We start from the raw sequence: 21,276 nt of genomic DNA on the forward strand, positions 1-21,276 counted from the left end.
TCAGGATACACTCAAAAAAGACTGAATATAGCTTAACTATACACAAAGTATACACTGACTATTCAATCCCGCTCAACTCAAAATCTTCTCTAAACAATCCCATTTTAGATATGAAATCCTTTCGATGTTTTGAGTCTTTTGATATATACTTCACTCAAAATAATTCACTTTTGTGGTACGTTGAATTTTAAAGAAGAAGGAGGAGGAGGACAATTATCCCTTGCATATGGAAAATACTAATTATATATTCACATAATCAATTAAAATTATATATTGTAATTTAAATATTTAAATAAAATTAACTAATAATATTTCAAGGAGTTATCGATGTTTCATAAAAGAAAATTGAGTTGCATGGACATGTTAAAAGAGTACGTAAGATAAAACAAAAACAATTAAAAGAAAAAGTTGAGTTTAGCTTTATGTATTTAAATATGCTATGATTTGCTGTGAAGTAAAAAAAGAGCCAATCAACATGTTTTTGTCAGAGGAAAATCTAACAAATTAATGATTGATCATTTTTTCTATTATAAAATTTGTGAAGCCGTACCACTTATTCTCTATCATACTATTTTGAGCTTTGATAAAATTAAAGTATTTTTTTAAATTTGTTTTAGTCGGACAATTGATATATAGAGAAATAATAGCAGACGAGATGAATATGGAGATGATAAAATTAAAGCGATAGCGTGATACGTGATTTGTGAATATCTTAATTTGCTTGTATGCAAGTCGATTTATTATAAGTATCGATAATTTAAAATTGCATATAAAAAAAAAAGGGTTTATTGATTTTGTTAGTTATAAAAATTACTAGCTTGATTGATATGGGTGACACATATTTAAATCTTCAAATTATAAGATCATAAAATCTTGGTGATGATGGCATTGTTTGGAACTTGTTAGGTGCTTAAGCAAAGTCTTATGCCTAATTAGTACTCTTTAATGGTACGAGAACTTTTGAAGAAAATTATATTAGATTTTAAAAAATTAATCTTCAAATATTAGCATATAAAGAAGGTTGAGTTAACTAATGCTGAACTATTTTTCGAATTAAAGAACTAATATTATTAGTAGCATATAAAGAAGGTTGATTGGTATAAAAATTAATAAACTAATTATGAACTAATCTTTTATGACCTTTTACGTCTAAAACATTCTAAAAACACGTATCTCATCATTTATTTACGGTGGTTTTTTCCTTTTTGGTGCTAATATTTTAAATGTGAATACTTTTATATTTTCTTTATATATTAATATTTCAATATTTTTTGGCTATGGTGAAACAAAATTAGTTCTAATAAACGTGAGGTGAGCATGCAGTGTAGCGAATGAGGCTACTAATCTAAAAGGTCGATTGGTATAAAAATTAACAATGCATGAATTAGTAACATATGGATTAATAATGCAGGAATTACTAAGGCAAATATTAGTAATGTAGGAATTACTAAGTCAAATTTAGCTGAATATTATTGATAATTCATATTGATATTGACAATATACAGACAAATTATGTTTCACGATTTAACATCATCTTTGTGTAATACGCGTCTAGGTGAACATGTCCCAACAATAATCGGATTATGAAAATTTATTATAAATTAATTGAATTAACGGTAATTGATTGTTTGTCGTATTTCATTTTTTTTTTTAAAATTATTTGTCATTGATAATATGAACAAGCTTATACAAGTAGACATAATTATTCATAATAATAAAGGAATTAAGCAAATCAAACGTAAAAAATCCACTGACAATATATATTTTCATCCTCACTTCTAAATAAATTCAAATCGACTATATGAATCCTCATTTATCATATTTTGTTATATAAAATCATATCATAATCTTTGTTTAAGTGAACTCGAACTAGTATTATCTATATTTTGATAATTCATCGTAAATAAAGTATATAAATTTTCATAGACTACATTTCACTATTTAATACTTCCTCCGTTCCTTTTTAGTTGTCCATATTTTCACTTTTAGTTGTCCCTATTTAGTTGTCCATTTTGACAAATCAAGAAAGGACAACAAATTTTTCCTATTATACCCTTATTTAAATAAAGTTGTCATAAATAAAGTAAATAAACTTATGAACTTCCCAGCATTGATTAGTTATCTTGAGTGAATTTATTTTGGAATTGTAAATTGTACTATAAGGGTAAAATTGTAACTTCACTATGCTAATGACCGTTGCCTTAATCTGTGTGTCATTTCTAAAGTGGACAGCTAGATAGGGACGGAGAGAGTACCATAAAATTTAAAGTCGTCATACATGCATGGAAGAAGATCACATCTCAACAATAAAGCATATTAATTGTATTCTTAGTTTTACGTTGACTATCATCTTATTGCGACGCTTCTTCTTGACTCATATTTTGAAATTGATAATCGCAACCCTCCTTGTATACTCAAATTCAGAATCAGTAATGTAAAGACTCACTTTCAATTTATAACAAAATCTTCATTCAGATTTTGAAACCAATAATGCAAATACAACTGTCATCTTATTGCAACTCTCCTTTCTTTACTCAAACTTAAAATCGACAATGTGAAAACTAACTGTCATTTTATTACAACCCTCCTTCTTTACGCGGATTATTAATAATAACCGATATTATGAAAACTAACTATGATCTTATCGCAATCCTCCGTATTCTTTACTCAAATTTTGAAACCGATAATAAAAAATTAAAATCATAATTAAATAAATAGTACTATATAAAGAGTTCGCTCTCTTTTTCTTCTTCTTCAACAAGCAAGCTCTCTGTAAACAAGCTCTCTGCAAAACGCTTGTTTCTCTCTATAGAAAAAGCTGACATTCATTCTTTGATTCCCCCCCAATTTTTTGCATTTTCTTGTTGGTGATTGCTTTAGAGTTTTCAATTCTCTGACATTGTAAGTTGTTTCAATCAATTTTTCAATTACAGAAAAACCCAGTTCAAGAATGAAGATATATACATTGTTGCATTTGTTCAAAAATTGTACTGTATAGAAGAAGAGGAGATTAATGGGCGGGGTTTTAGAGAAATTCCATTTTGTTCTTCTTATTGGTGATTGATTTACAGTTTTCAATTCTGTAACATTGTAGGTTCATTCAGTAAATTTTGCAATGTCAGGTTCTAAAAAAAAGTGTGTGGGTTCTAGTTCTTTAGCTGATGAGATGAAGAATTCTTTGAAGTTTGAGGAAAGGAGTAATTCGAGAGACTTTGCATCGGTATCTGGTCAAAATTAAATAAATAGTACTATATAAAGAGTTCGCTCTCTTTTTCTTCTTCTTCAACAAGCAAGCTCTCTGCAAAACGCTTGTTTCTCTCTCTAGAAAAAGCTGACATTCATTCTTTGATTCCCCCCCATTTTTTCTATTTTCTTGTTGGAGATTGCTTTACAGTTTTCAATTCTCTGACATTGAAAGTTGTTTCAGTCAATTTTTCAATTACAGAAAAACCCAGTTCAAGAATGAAGATATATACATTATTGCATTTGTTCAAAAATTGTACTGTATAGAAGAAGAAGAGATTAATGGGCAGGGTTTTAGAGAAATTCCATTTTGTTCTTCTTATTGATGATTGATTTACAGTTTTCAATTCTGTAACATTGTAGATTCATTCAGTCAATTTTGCAATGTATGGTTCTAAAAAAAAGAGTGTGAGTTCTAGTTATTTAGCTTATGAGATGAAGAATTCGTTGAAGTTTGAGGAAAAGAGTAATTCGGGAGACTCTGCATCGGTATCTGGTCATAATTAAATAAATAGTACTGTATAAAGAGTTCCCTCTCTTTTTCTTCTTCTTCAACAAGCATGCTATCTGCGAAACGCTTGTTTCTCTCTCTAGAAAAAGCTGACATTCATTCTTTGAATCCCCCCCCCCCCCATTTTTTCCATTTTCTTGTTGGTGATTGCTTTACAGTTTTCAATTCTCTCACATTGTAAGTTGTTTCAGTCAATTTTTCAACTACAGAAAAACCCAGTTCAAGAATGAAGATATATACATTGTTGCACTTGTTCAAAAATTGTACTGTATAGAAGAAGAGGAGATTAATGGGCGGGGTTTTAGAGAAATTCCATTTTGTTCTTCCTATTGGTGATTGATTTACAGTTTTCATTTCTTTAACATTGTAGGTTCATTCTGTCAATTTTACAATGTCGGGTTCTAAAAAAAAGAGTGTGGGTTCTAGTTCTTTAGTTGATGAGATGAAGAATTCTTTGAGGTTTGAGGAAATGAGTAATTCGGGAGACTCTTCATCGTTATCTGGTCATAATTAAATAATTAGTACTATATAAAGAGTTCGCTCTCTCTTTCTTCTTCTTCAACAAGCAAGCTCTCTGCAAAACCCTTGTTTCTCTCTCTAGAAAAAGCTGAAATTCATTTTTTGATTCCTCCCCATTTTTGTCATTTTCTTGTTGGTGATTGCTTTACAGTTTTAAATTCTCTGACATTGTAAGTTGTTTTAGTCAAATTTTCAATTACAGAAATACCAGTCCAAGAATAAAGATATATAAATTGTTGCATTTGTTCAAAAAAATTTCTATGTAGAAGAAGAGGAGATTAATGTGAGGGGTTTTAGAGAAATTTCATTTTGTTCTTCTTATCGGTGATTGATTTACATTTTTCAATTCTGTAACATTGTAGGTTCATTCAGTCAATTTTGCAATGTCGGGTTTAAAAAAAATGTGTGTGGGTTTTAGTTCTTTAGCTGATGAGATGAAGAATACTTTGAAGTTTGAGAAAAGGAGTAATTCGAGAGACTCTACATCGGTATCTAGTCATAATTAAATAAATAGTACTATATAAAGAGTTCGCTCACTTTTTCTTCTTCTTCAACAAACAAGCTCTCTGCATAACGCTTGTTTCTCTCTCTAGAAAAAACTGTCATTCATTCTTTGATCCCCCCCATTTTTTGCCATTTTTTTGTTGTTGATTGCTTTACAGTTTTCAATTCTCTGACATTGTAAGTTGTTTCAGTCAATTTTTTTCAATTACAGAAAATCCCAGTTCAAGAATGAAGATATACATATTGTTGCATTTGTTCAAAAATTGTACTATATAGAAGAAGATGAGATTAATGTGCAGAGTTTTAGAGAAATGCCATTTTGTTCTTCTTATTGGTGATTGATTTACAATTTTTAATTCTGTAACATTGTAGGTTCATTCAATCAATTTTGCAATGTCGGGTTCTAAAAAAGAGTGTGAGTTCTTGTTCTTTAGCTGATGAGATGAAGAATTCTTTGAAGTTTGAGGAGAGGAGTAATTCGGGAGACTCTGCATCGTTATCTGGTCATAATTAAATAAATAGTACAATATAAAGAGTTCGCTGTCTTTTTCTTCTTCTTCAACAAGCAAACTCTCTGCAAAACGCTCGTTTCTCTCTCTAGAAAAAGGTGACATTCATTCTTTGATTCCTCCTCATTTTTCCTTTTTCTTGTTAGTGATTGCTTTACAGTTTTCAATTCTCTCACATTGTAAGTTGTTTCAGTCAATTTTTCAATTACAAAAAAACCAAGTACAAGAATGAAGATATATACATTGTTGCAATTGTTCAAAAATTGTACTGTATAGAAGAAGAAGACATTAATGGGCGGGGCTTTAGAGAAATTCCATTTTGTTCTTCTTATTGGTGATTGATTTACAGTTTTCAATTCTGTAACATTGTAGGTTCATTCAGTCAATTTTGCAATGTCGGGTTCTAAAAAAAGAGTGTGGGTTCTAGTTCTTTAGATGATGAGATGAATAATTCTATTAAGTTTGAATAAAGGAGTAATTCAGGAGACTCTGCATTGATATCTTGTCATAATTAAACAAATAGTATTATATAAAGAGTAGCACTCTTTTTATTCTTCATCAACAAGCAAGCTCTCTGCAAAACGCTTATTTCTCTCTCTAGAAAAAGCTGACATTCATTCTTTGATTCCCCCCCCCCCCCATTTTTTCCATTTTCTGGTTGGTTATTGCTTTACAGTTTTCAATTCTCTGACATTGTAAGTTGTTTCAGTCAATTTTTCAATTACAGAAAAATCCAGTTCAAGAATGAAGATATATACATTGTTGCATTTGTTCATAAATTGTACTGTATAGAAGAAGCGGAGATTAATGGGCGGGGTTTTAGAGAAATTCAATTTTGTTCTTCTTATTGGTTATTTATTTACAGTTTTCAATTCTGTAACATTGTAGGTTCATTCAGTCAATTTTGCAATGTCAGGTTCTAAAAAAAAAGAGTGGGTTCTAGTTCTTTAGCTGATTAGATGAAGAATTCTTTGAAGTTTGAGAAAATGAGTAATTCGGGAGACTCTGCATCGGTATGTGGTCATAATTAAATAAATAGTACTATATAAAGAGTTCGCTCTCTTTTTCTTCTTCTTCAACAGGCAAGCGCTCTGCAAAATGCTTGTTTCTCTCTCTAGAAAAAGCTGACATTCATTCTTTGATTTCCCCCATTTTTCCTTTTTCTTATTAGTGATTGCCTTACAGTTTTCAATTCTCTCACATTGTAAGTTGTTTCAGTCAATTTTTCAATTACAAAAAAACCAAGTACAAGAATGAAGATATATACATTGTTGCAATTGTTCAAAAATTGTACTGTATAGAAGAAGAAGACATTAATGGGCGGGGCTTTAGAGAAATTCCATTTTGTTCTTCTTATTGGTGATTGATTTACAGTTTTCAATTCTGTAACATTGTAGGTTCATTCAGTCAATTTTGCAATGTCGGGTTCTAAAAAAAGAGTGTGGGTTCTAGTTCTTTAGATGATGCGATGAATAATTCTATGAAGTTTGAGTAAAGGAGTAATTCGGGAGACTCTGCATCGATATCTTGTCATAATTAAACAAATAGTACTATATAAAGAGTTCGCACTCTTTTTATTCTTCTTCAACAAGCAAGCTCTCTGCAAAACGCTTGTTTCTCTCTCTAGAAAAAGCTGACATTCATTCTTTGATTCCCCCCATTTTTTCCATTTTCTTGTTGGTGATTGCTTTACAGTTTTAAATTCTCTGACATTGTAAGTTGTTTCAGTCAATTTTTCAATTACAGAAAAACCCATTTCAAGAATGAAGATATGTACATTGTTGCATTTGTTCAAAATTTGTACTGCATTTAAGAAGAAGAGATTAATGGGCGGGGTTTTAGAGAAATTCCATTTTGTTCTTCTTATTGGTGATTGATTTGCAGTTTTCAATTATGTAACATTGTAGGTTCATTCAGTCAATTTTGCAATGTTGGGTTCTAAAAAAAAGAGCGTGGGTTCTAGCCCTTTAGCTGATGAGATGAAGAATTCTTTGAAGTTTGAGGAGAGGAGTAATTCGGGAGACTCTGCATCGGTATGTGGTCATAATTAAATAAATAGTACTATATAAAGAGTTCACACTCTTTTTCTTCTTCTTCAACAAGCAAGCTCTCTGCAAAACGCTTGTTTCTCTCTCTAGAAAGAGCAATCATTCATTCTTTGATCCCCCCCATTTTTTGCCATTTTTTTGTTGTTGATTGCTTTACAGTTTTCAATTCTCTGACATTGTAAGTTGTTTCAGTCAATTTTTCAATTACAGAAAAACCCAGTTCAAGAATGAAAATATACATATTGTTGCATTTGTTCAAAAATTGTACTGTATTTAAGAAGTAGAGATTAATGGGCGGGGTTTTAGAGAAATTCCATTTTGTTCTTCTTATTGGTGATTGATTTGCAGTTTTTAATTCTGTAACATTGTAGGTTCATTCAGTCAATTTTGCAATGTTGGGTTCTAAAAAAAAGAGCGTGGGTTCTAGCCCTTTAGCTGATGAGATGAAGAATTCTTTGAAGTTTGAGGAGAGGAGTAATTCGGGAGACTCTGCATCGTTATCTGGTCATAATTAAATAAATAGTACTATATAAAGAATTCGCTCTCTTTTTCTTCTTCTTTAACGAACAAGCTCTCTGCAAAACGCTGGTATCTCTCTTTATAAAAAGCTGACATTCATTCTTTGATTCCCCCCCATTTTTTCTTTTTCTTGTTGGTGATTGCTTTACAATTTGCAATTCTCTAAAATTGTAAGTTGTTTTGGTCAATTTGTCAATTACAAAAAAACCCAGTTCAAGAATGAAGATATACACATTGTTGCATTTATTCAAAAATTGTACTGTATAGAAGAAGATGAGATTAATGGGCAGGGTTTTAGACAAATTCCATTTTGTTCTTCTTATTGGTTATTGATTTACAGTTTTCAATTCTGTAACATTGTAGGTTCATCCAGTCAATTTTGCTATGTCGGGTTCGAAAAAAAAGAGTGTGGATTCTAGTTCTTTAGCTGATAAAATGAAGAATTCTTTGAAGTTTGAGAAAATGAGTAATTCGGGAGACTCTACATCGGTATCTGGTCATAATTAAATAAATAGTACTATATAAAGAGTTCGTTCTCTTTTTCTTCTTCTTCAACAAGCAAGATCTCTGCAAAACGCTTGTTTCTCTCTCTAGAAAAAGCTGACATTCATTCTTTGATACCACCCCCCCCCCCCATTTTTTTCATTTTCTTGTTGGTGATTGCTTTACAGTTTTCAATTCTCTGACATTGTAAGTTGTTTCAGTCAATTTTTCAATTATAGAAAAACCCAGTTCAAGAATGAAGATATGTACATTGTTGCATTTGTTCAAAAATTGTACTGTATAGAAAAAGAGGAGATTAATGGGCGGGGTTTTAGAGAAATTCCATTTTGTTCTTATTATTGGTGATTGATTTACAGTTTTCAATTATGTAACATTGTAGGTTTATTCAGTCAATTTTGCAAGGTCGGGTTCTAAAAAAATGTGTGTGGGTTCTAGTTCTTTAGCTGATGAGATGAAGAATTCTTTGAAGTTTGAGGAAATGAATAATTCAGGAGACTCTGCATCGGTATGTGGTCATAATTAAATAAATAGTACTATATAAAGAGTTCGCTCTCTTTTTCTTCTTCTTCCACAAGCAAGCTCTCTGCAAAACGCTTGTTTCTCTCTCTAGAAAAAGCTGTCATTCATTCTTTGATTCCCCCCCATTTTTGCCATTTTCTTGTTGGTGATTGCTTTAAAGTTTTCAATTCTCTGACATTGTAAGTTGTTTCAGTCAATTTTTCAATTACAGAAAAACCCAGTTCAAGAATGAAGATATATACATTGTTGCACTTGTTCAAAAATTGTACTGTATAGAAGAAGAGGAGATTAATGGGCGGGGTTTTAGAGAAATTCCATTTTGTTCTTCCTATTGGTGATTGATTTACAGTTTTCATTTCTTTAACATTGTAGGTTCATTCTGTCAATTTTACAATGTCGGGTTCTAAAAAAAAGAGTGTGGGTTCTAGTTCTTTAGCTGATGAGATGAAGAATTCTTTGATGTTTGAGGAGAGGAGTAATTCGGGAGACTCTGCATCGTTATTTGGTCATAATTAAATAAATAGTACTATATAAAGATTTCGCTCTTTTTTTCTTCTTTTTTAACGAACAAGCTCTCTGCAAAACGCTGGTATCTCTCTTTAGAAAAAGCTGACATTCATTCTTTGATTCCCCCCCATTTTACATTTTTCTTATTGGTGATTGGTTTACAGTTTTCAATTCTGTAAAATTGTAAGTTGTTTTAGTCAATTTTTCAATTACAAAAAAACCTAGTTCAAGAATGAAGATATATACATTGTTGCAATTGTTTAAAAATTGTACTGTATACAAGAAGAGGAGATTAATGGGCGGGGTTTTAGAGAAATTCCATTTTGTTCTTCTTATTGGTGATTGATTTACAGTTTTCAATTCTGTAACATTGTAGGTTCATTCAGTCAATTTTGCAATGTCGTGTTCTAAAAAAAGAGTGTGGGTTCTTGTTCTTTAGCTGATGAAATAATTCTATGAAGTTTGAGGAAAGGAGCAATTCGGGAGACTTTGCATCGGTATCTGGTCCTAATTAAATAAATAGTACTATATAAAGAGTTCGCTCTCTTTTTCTTCTTCTTCAACAAGCAAGCTCTCTAGAAAACGCATGTTTCTCTCTCTAGAAAAAGCTGACACTGTAAGTTGTTTCAGTCAATTTTTCAATTACAGAAAAACCCAGTTCAAGAATGAAGATATGTATATTATTGCATTTGTTCAAAAATTGTACTGTATAGAAGAAGAGGAGATTAATGGGCGGGGTTTAAGAGAAATTCCATTTTGTTCTTCTTATTGGTGATTGATTTACAGTTTTCAATTGTGTAACATTGTAGGTTCATTCAGTCAATTTTGCAATGTCGGGTTCTAAAAAAATGTGTGTGGGTTGTAGTTCTTTAGCTGATGAGATGAAGAATTCTTTGAAGTTTGAGGAAGGAGTAATTCGGGAGACTCTGCATCGATATCTAGTCATAATTAAATAAATAGTACTATATAAAGAGTTCGTCTCTTTTTCTTCTTCTTCAACGCTCTCTTCAAAACAGTTGTTTCTCTCTCTAGAAAAAGCTGACATTCATTGTTTGATTCTCCCCCATTTTTTCCATTTTCTTATTGGTGATTGCTTTACAGTTTTCAATTCTTTGACATTGTAAGTTGATTCAGTCAATTTTTCAATTACAGAAAAACCCAGTTCAAGAATGAAGATATATACATTGTTGCATTTGTTCAAAAATTGTACTGTATAGAAGAAGAGGAGATTAATGGGCGGGGTTTTAGAGAAATTTCATTTTGTTCTTCTTATTGATGATTGATTTACAGTTTTCAATTATGTAACATTTTAGGTTAATTCAGTCAATTTTGCAATGTCGGGTTCTAAAAAAATGTGTGTGGGTTCTAGTTCTTTAGCTGATGAGATGAAGAATTCTTTGAAGTTTGAGGAAAGGAGTAATTCGGGAGACTCTGCTTCGGTATCTGGTCATAATTAAATAAATAGTACTATATAAATGTTGACACCCAATTTTGACCCACCCCGATAAGAATTAGTTCACGAGCTTCTCAATTTTCAAACGATTTACAATAATCGATTTTATAAAATTCATATATTTATCGAGTTTACTTTAAGTAAGTCTAGTCGATTTTATAGTATTTTATAGTTATATGTGTAATTAGTGTTTCTTAAATATTTGAAAATCGTCTCAAAGAGATTTTAATTTTTAGTAAGTACTTTGTTAAATTAGTTTAGTTTAAATTATGGTTATAATTTTGAATCATTAGTTTAAAATTAGGTTAATTATTTTATTTCGTTAAGGTTAAGATGCTCATTAATTAACTAGTATTAATTCATCTTATTTAACTTTGGCCGAATTCACCAATTAAGTTCAAGTCGGCTAAGCTTTTAACTTCGTTCGGTTATAATTGTAATCTTATGTAATTGCAATATTAGCCACTTCTTAACATTTCCTTCAACCCATTTTTAAGACCCAAAATTGGGCCACCTTTTGGCCCAATTCGTTTTCCAGCCCACCACCAGGAACCCAATTCCTCTTTTGTTCTTCAACCCATTTTGAATTCCCAAATTTCCAGATTTCAGCCCACGAATTTAATACTAAACAAACCCATTCCACACAATACACACATCATATCCAAACAACAATTCCAAATGACCCAACAGCAATATACGTACAACAGTCCTAAAATCAACAAACAGTAGCCGACGCAGACCCGACCCTTGTACGTCGTTCTCCTTCTTCCTCATCGTGACCCGCACAGAACGAAACCCAGCATCGACCCGAATTCAGCAGCTCACGTGAACTAGACAGCAGCAATACGCGACTTCTTCTCCTTCACACGTCAAAAAGACGGAAAGCTGCCATCGTCTTCATCGATGGAACAGCAGGAACAGACCTGCGGTTGCGTCTTGGAACAACCGCCTGTCAAGCCATCCACGCCCTCTTATCGTGCGGATTTTGGGGGATTTCGGTTGAAAATTTTCAAATTGAAGGTTGAACTCAAATTCCTATTCTACCCTTTTTCCCCAATTTCGAACCCCAATTCCCTTTCTATAAATACATTCTTCTTGTTCTTGATTTGGATATTCAGATGGGGCCTGCAGAATTCAATGTGGAGTTTCAGGTGTTGGACATCAATACCAGCTACAATTTGCTTCTGGGAAGACCGTTTATCCACATGGTTGGGGCTGTGCCTTCTACCCTTCACCAATTGATGAAATTTGTTTGGAAGGATCAAGAATTGGTCATTCATGGTGAGGGGAGTCATTCCGATGGGTATGCGCCGGTCGTTCATGAGGTTTCTTGAGGTTGTGATTTCTACACGGTGGAGCTGGTAAATGCCACCGGTGATGATTTGGCTCCGTAACCTCCTATGCCCTCCGTGTACAAGATGATTGCTACCGTCATGCTCCAGAATGGTTTCGAACCAAGTTTTGGATTGGGGAAGTACTTTCAAGGGATCGTCGAGCCTATCCAAATTCCCTCCAAAGGAGCAAAGTTTGGTTTGGGTTATGTCCCCACAGAGGCTGATGAAGCAGAGATGAAGAATAGGAGTATTGATCAAGCATTGGCCAAGCCAATTTCTCATCTATACCAGTCATTTTCGGTACGAGAAAATGTCAACGATGGTGGTCTCGGGGAAGGAATCTGGGGCCTATTTGAGGAGATTGATGCGGTCATCGAGGAAGAGGCTAGAACATCAAGCATCCGTGATGTAAAACCTGATGAGCAATTGCAGAACTGGACCTCCACACCACTCCTGATTTCCCGCTCATCTAGGTATAAAGGACATGTGTTTTTGTTTATTTTTAAAACGGTGGTAGTCCGGAAAAGGCCCGAGACCCACCCTTTATGCACTTGTTATTTGTTTGAAGCTTTTAAATTCTCTTGTGATGTTTTAAAAAAAAAGGAAGGCAAAATGGCTCTCGGCCATGACCAAAGTTTGTGCTTGTCTTTCAATTTAAATGAAAAGCCTCTTTTATTAAAAATTTGTTTATTTATCTATTTATATTTTACTTTCCTAACTTTGTTTATTTATGATTTCAGTAATATTAATTTAAAACCTGTCAATGTCATGAATCGAGTGAACGAAATGAAGTAGGTGATGACGAATGTGAGGAATACGAAGAAGAAAATGAGGTACCCGAACATGTTGTCGAAGAATTTCGACAATTCGTGAATCAACATAAGCCAAATCTTGAAGAAACTGAAACTGTGAATCTCGGAGATGAGGAATGCGTCAAAGAAGTCAAAATTAGTGTCCATCTGACTGAAGCCCAAAGAAGAGACCTGGTTCATTTGCTCAGGGAATACATTGATGTATTTGCCTGGTCTTATAGAGATATGCCAGGATTGAGTACGAATATGGTGTCCCACAAGTTGCCAATCAATCCAGATTTCAGTCCAGTAAAACAAAAGACTCGGAAGTTTAAGCCTGAGTTGAGTTTAAATATCAAAGAGGAGATTACAAAGCAGATCGAGTCCCAAGTAGTGGAAGTGACGCAGTATCCGACTTGGTTAGCTAATGTTGTTCCGGTTGCCAAGAAAGACGGAAAAATCAGAATTTGTGTTGACTACAGAGATCTTAACAAAGCTAGCCCGAAAGATAATTTTCCATTGCCAAACGTTCATATCCTCATTGATAACTGTGCTAAGCATGAGATGCAGTCGTTTGTGGATTGTTATGCGGGTTATCACCAGATCCTGATGGATGAAGAAGATGCCGAAAAGACAGCTTTCATCACGCCCTGGGGTATATATCATTATCGAGTGATGCCTTTTGGTCTCAAGAATGCTGGTGCTACTTACATGAGGGCTATGACGACCATCTTTGACGATATGATTCACAATGAGATCGAGGTGTATGCAGATGATGTCATAATCAAGTCTCGCGAGAGTTCGGATCACTTGACTCACTTGAGAAAATTCTTTGATCGTCTGCATCGATACAATTTGAAGTTAAATCCCGCTAAATGTGCTTTTGGGGTGCCAGCTAGCAAGTTGTTGGGATTTATAGTCAGCAGAAGGGCCATTGAGCTTGACCCTTCCAAGATCAAGGCGATCCAAGAATTACCTCCTCCGAAGACCAAGAAAGAGGTGATGAGTTTCTTAGGAAGGTTGAACTACATCAGCCGGTTCATAGCTCAATCCACCGTGGTGTGTGAGCCCATCTTTAAGTTATTGAAAAAAGATGTCTCGACCAAGTGGACCGGAGAATGTCAAACTGCTTTTGATGCCATCAAGAACTATTTGTCCAATCCACCGGTGTTGGTCCTTCCACGAGAAGGGAGTCCATTATTGCTATATTTGTCGGTCTCAAATAACGCATTGGGATGCGTGCTTGGTCAACATGATGAGACTGGGAAGAAGGAGCGAGCCATTTATTACTTGAGTAAAAAGTTCACTCCATATGAGGCTCGTTACACTCTTTTGGATAGAACATGTTGCGCTTTGACTTGTATCGCTCAAAAGTTGAGACATTATTTGTCTTCTTATACCACGTACCTTATCTCCAGGATGGATCCACTGAAGTATATTTTCCAGAAAGCAATGCCGATCGGGAAGTTGGCTAAATGGAAAATGTTTTTGAGTGAGTTTGACATTGTGTATGTGACACAAAAGGCGATAAAAACACAAGTCGTGGCTGATCATCTTGCAAAGAATCCCGTTGATGAAGAGTATGAACCACTCCAGACTTATTTTCCCGATGAAGAAGTTGCATTCGTGGGTGAAGATATTTCTGAAGCGTACCCAGGTTGGAGAGTGTTCTTTGATGGAGCGGCAAATCACAAGGTATTGGAGCAGTCTTAGTATCAGAATCCGGTCAACACTATCCTATGGCAGCTAAACTCCGATTTAATTGCATAAACAACATGGCTGAGTATGAAGCTTGCATCCTCGGTTTAAAGATGACAATCGACATGAACGTTCATGAGCTTCTAGTTATTGGAGACTCAGACTTACTGATTCATCAAGTTCAAGGAGAATGGGCCGTGAAGAATCCAAAAATCACACCGTATGTGCAGTATATACAAAAGATGTGCAAGAGATTTCGCAAGATTGAGTTCAGACATACTCCAAAACACAGAATGAGTTGGCCGATGCTCTTGCCACCATTGCCTCAATGATCAAACATCCGGATTCAAGTTATATTGATCCCTTAGATATAGAGGTAAAAGAGCAGTCTGTCCATTGTTCACATGTTGAAGCGGAGCCAGATGGTTTGCCTTGGTATTTTGACATCAAGAAGTATTTAGAGGACGAGACTTATCCTGAGAATGTAACGCTCAGCCAGAAGAAATCGATACACCGTATAGCCCTCAATTTCTTTGCAAGTGGGGAAATCCTTTACAAGAGGACTCCAGATTTAGGTCTTCTCAGATGCGTTGATGCTAATGAAGCTGCGAAGCTTCTGGAACAAATACATACCGGAGTTTGTGGTACTCACATGAATGGGCTCACTTTGGCGAGGAAGGTCCTTCGAGCCGGTTATTTTTGGATGACTATGGAACATGATTGTTGCAAGTTTGTGCAGAAATGTCATAAATGTCAAGTGCATGGTGATTTGATTCGAGTGCCGCCTCACGAACTTAATACTATGAGTTCACCTTGGCCTTTTGTAGCTTAAAGAATGGATGTCATTGGTTCAATAGAGCCAGCCGCCTCTAACGGACACAGATTCATTTTGGTTGCCATTGACTACTTCACCAAGTGGGTGGAAGCAACTTCGTATAAGTCGGTGACCAAAAAGGTTGTAGCTGATTTTGTTCGCAATAATTTAATATGCAGGTTTGGAGTGCCAGAATCCATCATTACTCATAATGGAGCGAATCTTAACAGTCACTTGATGAGAGAGATATGTGAACAATTCAAGATTACTCACCGAAATTCCACCGCCTATCGTCCCCAAATGAACGGAGCTGTAGAAGCCGCCAACAAGAACATAAAGAAGATTTTGAGGAAGATGATTGACAATCGCAGAGGTTGGCACGAGATGTTGTCATATGCTTTGTTGGGTTACAGAACGACTGTCAGAACATCAGGCGGAGCAACTCCATATTTGTTGGTGTATGGGACAGAAGCAGTTATACCTGCCGAAGTTGAGATACCTTCATTGAGAATCATCCAAGAAGCTGAACTAAGTGATGCTGAATGGGTTCGCAAGAGGATTGACCAGCTAACATTGATTGATGAGAAGAGAATGGTTGCCGTTTGTCATGGTCAACTGTATCGACAAAGAATGATTCGTGCTTTTCACAAGAAAGTAAGAGCCAGGATATTTGAAGTTGGTCAGTTGGTTCTTAAGCGTGTTTTCCCTCACCAAGATGAATATAAAGGAAAATTTGCGCCAAATTGGCATGGACCCTACATGGTTCGCAAAGTGTTATCCAGAGGTGCCCTAGTCCTGTCGGAGATGGATGACACTGAATGGCCGAAACCGATCAACTCAGATGCTGTCAAGAGATACTACGTGTAAAGTTTCAGTTTGTATTTCTGTCATTCCCTTGTAATCGTTCTATTTGCTTGTAATTGCTTTGTTTAGAATTTTATCCCTCTTGTAATGAACTACGTCTGACCTGAATTCTCAAGAATGAGATACGTAGGCGGCCTATGTCGGCCTCGGTCACTCTTTTATCCCCTTTTAATATTGTTCCTTGTACTTGAACTACGTTCGACCTGAATTCTCAAGAATGAGATACGTAGGCGGCCTATGTCGGCCTCGGTTGGTTTCTTTGTAAATTTCTTATTTTGTTAATACCGAAGGGGGAACTACGTTTGACCTGATTCCTGCCTCAATGGATACGTAGGCGACACAACGGCTCGGTCATATCTCCTGTAAGATTTATACTTTTCCTTTACAATAGAAACTGGGACAGAATTTTTGAGAGGGACTCAAAAATTCCCAAGAAGAAGATCTCTCCAACAAAGTTGAGACTGAAGTTACTTTGAGAATTGTAACTGGGACAAAATTTTTGAAAAGGTCTAAAAAAAAATTAAAAAAAATTCCGTGACTTGATCACTAACGGTTAAAGATACACCAAGACAGTTAACTAGGACATAAATTTTTGAGAATGACCTCAAAAATTTCAACTGGGTTTATCGGCAGTTTAAAACAACTTTGAATACTTCCCAAACGAGTAATCAGATAGACCTCGAGGCAACAACTTCAAAAATGTTCGCTAGAGCTCGACGTGACATGGCACTTGGCAATGACCTTTTCCAAATATTATTTTCTTGAAAATCTATTTTTTCTTAAAACTTTTCTTTCATGTTTCAATTATTTTGCATAAAAATATTTTGTCTTATCTATCAAGAGGCGGGGGATCGAAAAAATCAACCAGAGATAGCAAGACAATAAGCAGACAACCGAAGAGATCGACACAGATCAGTTCATTTTCAAACTAACAATTTTTCAATGGATGCAAGCCTACAAGCTCGTCTCAAGATCAACATATTCCTCCATGCAATAAATGTGGAAAAAGTTGAAAGGGCGAGAAACTCCCCAAAATTAATAATTTTTCTTTGGATACAAGAAATATTTTATGTTTCTCATATCAAAGATGTGGGAGGTCCATAATGAACATGCAATTATGTTTAGAGATAGAACAACTGAAAACCTTGAAAAGAAAATTTTATTTATTTTCCAGCAACGAAAGACACCTAGATAACGTTTATATGCATCATATTATCGGACACGCTAATATAACCACCCGGAGAGTTATTTATGTCGTATTGTCAAATGAGACGATACCACTACTCTGAGGGTCATTTTTATTATATTGTCCATTGAGACAATACCGCCACCCAAAAATACCCTAGAAGATCACCTATGTTGCTCGGTGAAGCATTATCTTCGTTCGGTACCAGGGATGGCATCATCAAGACAAGATTCATGCATAGCAAAATAAGAAAGTCATGTATCGCGGAGAAATAATCCATCACGGGAAAATCCATGCATTGCAAGAGAAGATTCATGCATCGCGAGAAAATTTCCATGCATTACAAGAGAAGATTCATGCATTGTAAGGGAAGATTCATGTATAGAAAAAAAATAAAAATCATGCATAGCAAGAGAAATATTCATGCATTGCAAGAGAAAGATTCATGCATCGCAAGAAAAAGTCATGCATCGCAGAAAAAGAAATCACGCATCGCGTGAAAATTAACGTCGGCTGCATCATTTTCATTTGCAAGAACAACATCAAGAGAACCATCAACAACGACATCAAGAGAACTATCAACATATTACATCTACTTGTTTTATTACTTCATCATCAAAAGAAGAGTACATTGAAGATTATATTACAAATACAAAATACGAGCTTTATTTGCTTTACATCAAACCGGACAGAGTTTACGTCAAATATTCAAGGAGAACAATTAAGTGTCAACACGATAAAAGACACTATTCCTCCATTTAAATGGCATTTTTATGCTAATGAGTTTTATCTCAGTCCTTGTCGAGAGCATCCAAGAGGATGAATTCTCAAAACAAACCACAGGTGCAGACGACATCAACTAGGATGCAGCACAACGTGGAACTTTTTCTTAGCAGCGAACTGGGACATAATCCAAAGAGGAGTGTCAAACTCTTAGGACGCGAGCAGAGAAGCGACTTTCACCACAATCAAACCACACCCCCATCAGAAGGCATGTGGGTTTTTCTTAGATTGGTCAGTTCCTATTTTGCATCCGAAAAATTTTGGGTTCACCGGAAGCAATTTTTCAATCTGAGTGACAATGCACCAAGAGCCTTGGAAATTATGTCTATGTAAGTTCTTACTTATGGATGTGAAGAGTTCCGCATTCATGGCTAAAAGGTTGCAAACATCTTTTTCATACTCGACCTACTTTGTCATTTTCCAGAACCAAAGGTTATCTCGCATAATGGATTTCCTTTTCAGTCGATCGAGTCGAACTACAAGCAGCCTGATTCCCTAAGTTGAGGGATATGTAGGCGGGATCAATGTAGAAAACTCGGTTGTAATCCAACATTCACTCTCAAATCTTATTCTCGAGCGTTCCGGTCCCTTCATAATTTGATATCGGAATGACTTATGAATTCTTTTAAAATCGTGCGTCAAATCAAGCGTATCGAACTGCAAGTGGCTTGAATTCTCATATAGCATGAGACATGTAGGAAACCCGTTTCCGGGGTTTGGCCATAATTCCTAAAGTCCGTACCAAAATCCTTTTCAAAAGATGAAGATGTGATCAGTCAAAATTGGATTTGTCAATTTCATTCTCCTCAGATTTTCTTTCATCAACCCGAGTCAAACGAGGGACAGTTGTTGACACCCAATTTTGACCCACCCCGATAAGAATTAGTTCACGAGCTTCTCAATTTTCAAACGATTTAGAATAATCGATTTTATAAAATTCAAATATTTATCGAGGTTACTTTAAGTAAGTCTAGTCGATTTTATAGTATTTTATAGTTATATGTGTAGTTAGTGTTTCTTAAATATTTGAAAATCGTCTCAAAGAGATTTTAATTTTTAGTAAGTACTTTGTTAAATTAGTTTAGTTTAAATTATGGTTATAATTTTGAATCATTAGTTTATAATTAGGTTAATTATTTTATTTCGTTAAGGTTAAGAAGTTCATTAATTAACTAGTATTAATTCATCTTATTTAACTTTGGCCGAATTCACCAATTAAATTCAAGTCGGCTAAGCTTTTAACTTCGTTCTGTTATAATTGTAATCTTATGTAATTGCAATTATGGTCACTTCTTAACATTTCCTTCAACCCATTGTTAAGACCCAAAATTGGGCCACCTTTTGGCCCAATTTGTTTTCCAGCCCACCACCAGGAACCCAATTCCTCTTTTGTTCTTCAACCCATTTTGAATTCCCAAATTTCCAAATTTCAGCCCACTAATTTAATACTAAACAAACCCATTCTACACAATACACACATCATATCCAAACAACAATTCCAAATGACCCAACAGCAATATACGTACAACAGTCCTAAATACAACAAACAGTAGCCGACGCAGACCCGACCCTTGTACGTTGTTCTCCTTCTTCCTCATCGTGACCCGCACAGAACGAAACTCAGCATCGACCCGAATTCAGCAGCTCACGTGAACTAGACAACAGCAGTACGCGACTTCGTCTCCTTCACACATCAAAAAGACGGAAAGTTGTCATCGTCTTCATCGATGGAACAGCAGGAACAAACCTGCGGTTGCGTCCTGGAACAGCCGCTTGTCAAGCCATCCACGCCCTCTTATCGTGCGGATTTTGGGGGATTTCTGTTGAAAATTTTCAAATTGAAGGTTGAACTCGAATTCTTATTCTACCCTTTTTCCCCAATTTCGAACCCCAATTCCCTTTCTATAAATACCTTCTTCTTGTTCTTGATTAGGGGAGAGGAAAAAAAAAGGGGCTAGAGAGAATATTGAAACTTAACTAGCATTAGAGAGGAAGAAACCGACTTAAACCATATAGTTCTTGAAAACATAGGGAAATCGGAAATTCCGATTTCGTTCAGTCTTTGCTCTAGCTTGTTTTGTTTGTTCATCCAAATTTTCGGAATCGTACCTTAGTGGTGGTGAATTCGTTTCAAGCTTGTTGTCCCACGGTGCTACCCCGAAGAAGGTAACCTCTCATTCTCTTAAATTTATTTTGCCATTTCGGCTAAACTCAATTGTATGTAATGTGGATTTAATTCATTTTGTGGTTCGATTTGATGATTCCAATCTATGATATGCTCTTCTTGATAAAAGATATGGTTGTGTATTGTTTAAAATGGTAAAATAGTAGACATAATCTCGAAAAGCTAATCGATGTGGAGGTTGTGTGTTGTTTCGCCAATTGTTTGTGGAATATGACAACTTGTTTTCTCCATTTCGAATCTCATGGTTATTATACTTGCTCTAAAGTTTGGTTTATGCATTTGTTGATCACCAAGACTTTGTTCTGTCTCTATTTTTGTATTAGTTTTCTTGTTTTGATTATGTGTTCTGAAGGTGTCAAAGAAATTATTCTCTTGTTTCTTTGTATTTTCGGGTATTAAATAGCAAATTTTGTTCACATCAGCAGAGCTCCGTTTGTTATTATCCACCTTGTAGTGTAAGTGTTTTTTTTTTTCTTTTCGATATAGAACCCTCTGTTATGTTTCTCCTACAACTGCTGCCTCTTTGGTTTGTTTCCTGCCAGTAGGTTCATCCATATTTAAAATATATATATATATATATATTTTTTGTTGTTTTTTTTAAAAATATCTTTCTTTTAGGAAGTGGATGTGTTGTTCAATTGTGGTTGAAGCATTGAGTCAACTTAGTGCAACATGCCTTAAATGATTTCTTATTGTTTCTTCGGTTGTGGGTTCTGCAAAGGACATCTAATCGTGTTTGTTTGCTCGTTTGCCTAGATTAATTATTGCGTTGTACGCTAAGATAT

At 34.9% G+C, this 21,276-nt stretch overlaps 1 protein-coding gene across 1 annotated transcript; it reads left to right on the top strand.

The window, feature by feature from the left end:
* Positions 1–15,857: 15,857 nt before the first annotated feature.
* Positions 15,858–16,340, top strand: LOC125817720 (uncharacterized). The gene has a single exon (XM_049497268.1). It carries the CDS (start codon positions 15,858–15,860, stop codon positions 16,338–16,340), a length of 483 nt encoding a protein of 160 aa, XP_049353225.1.
* Positions 16,341–21,276: the final 4,936 nt, after the last annotated feature.

The sequence above is a fragment of the Solanum verrucosum genome, unplaced genomic scaffold, assembly GCF_900185275.1.
Source record: "Solanum verrucosum unplaced genomic scaffold, falcon-dt-bn FXZP01000280.1, whole genome shotgun sequence".
Taxonomy (NCBI): domain Eukaryota; kingdom Viridiplantae; phylum Streptophyta; class Magnoliopsida; order Solanales; family Solanaceae; genus Solanum; species Solanum verrucosum.

Bases quoted from the DNA above. Each gene is read 5' to 3' on its own strand.
- LOC125817720 (XM_049497268.1), top strand. From the start codon at position 15,858: ATGTTGTCATATGCTTTGTTGGGTTACAGAACGACTGTCAGAACATCA.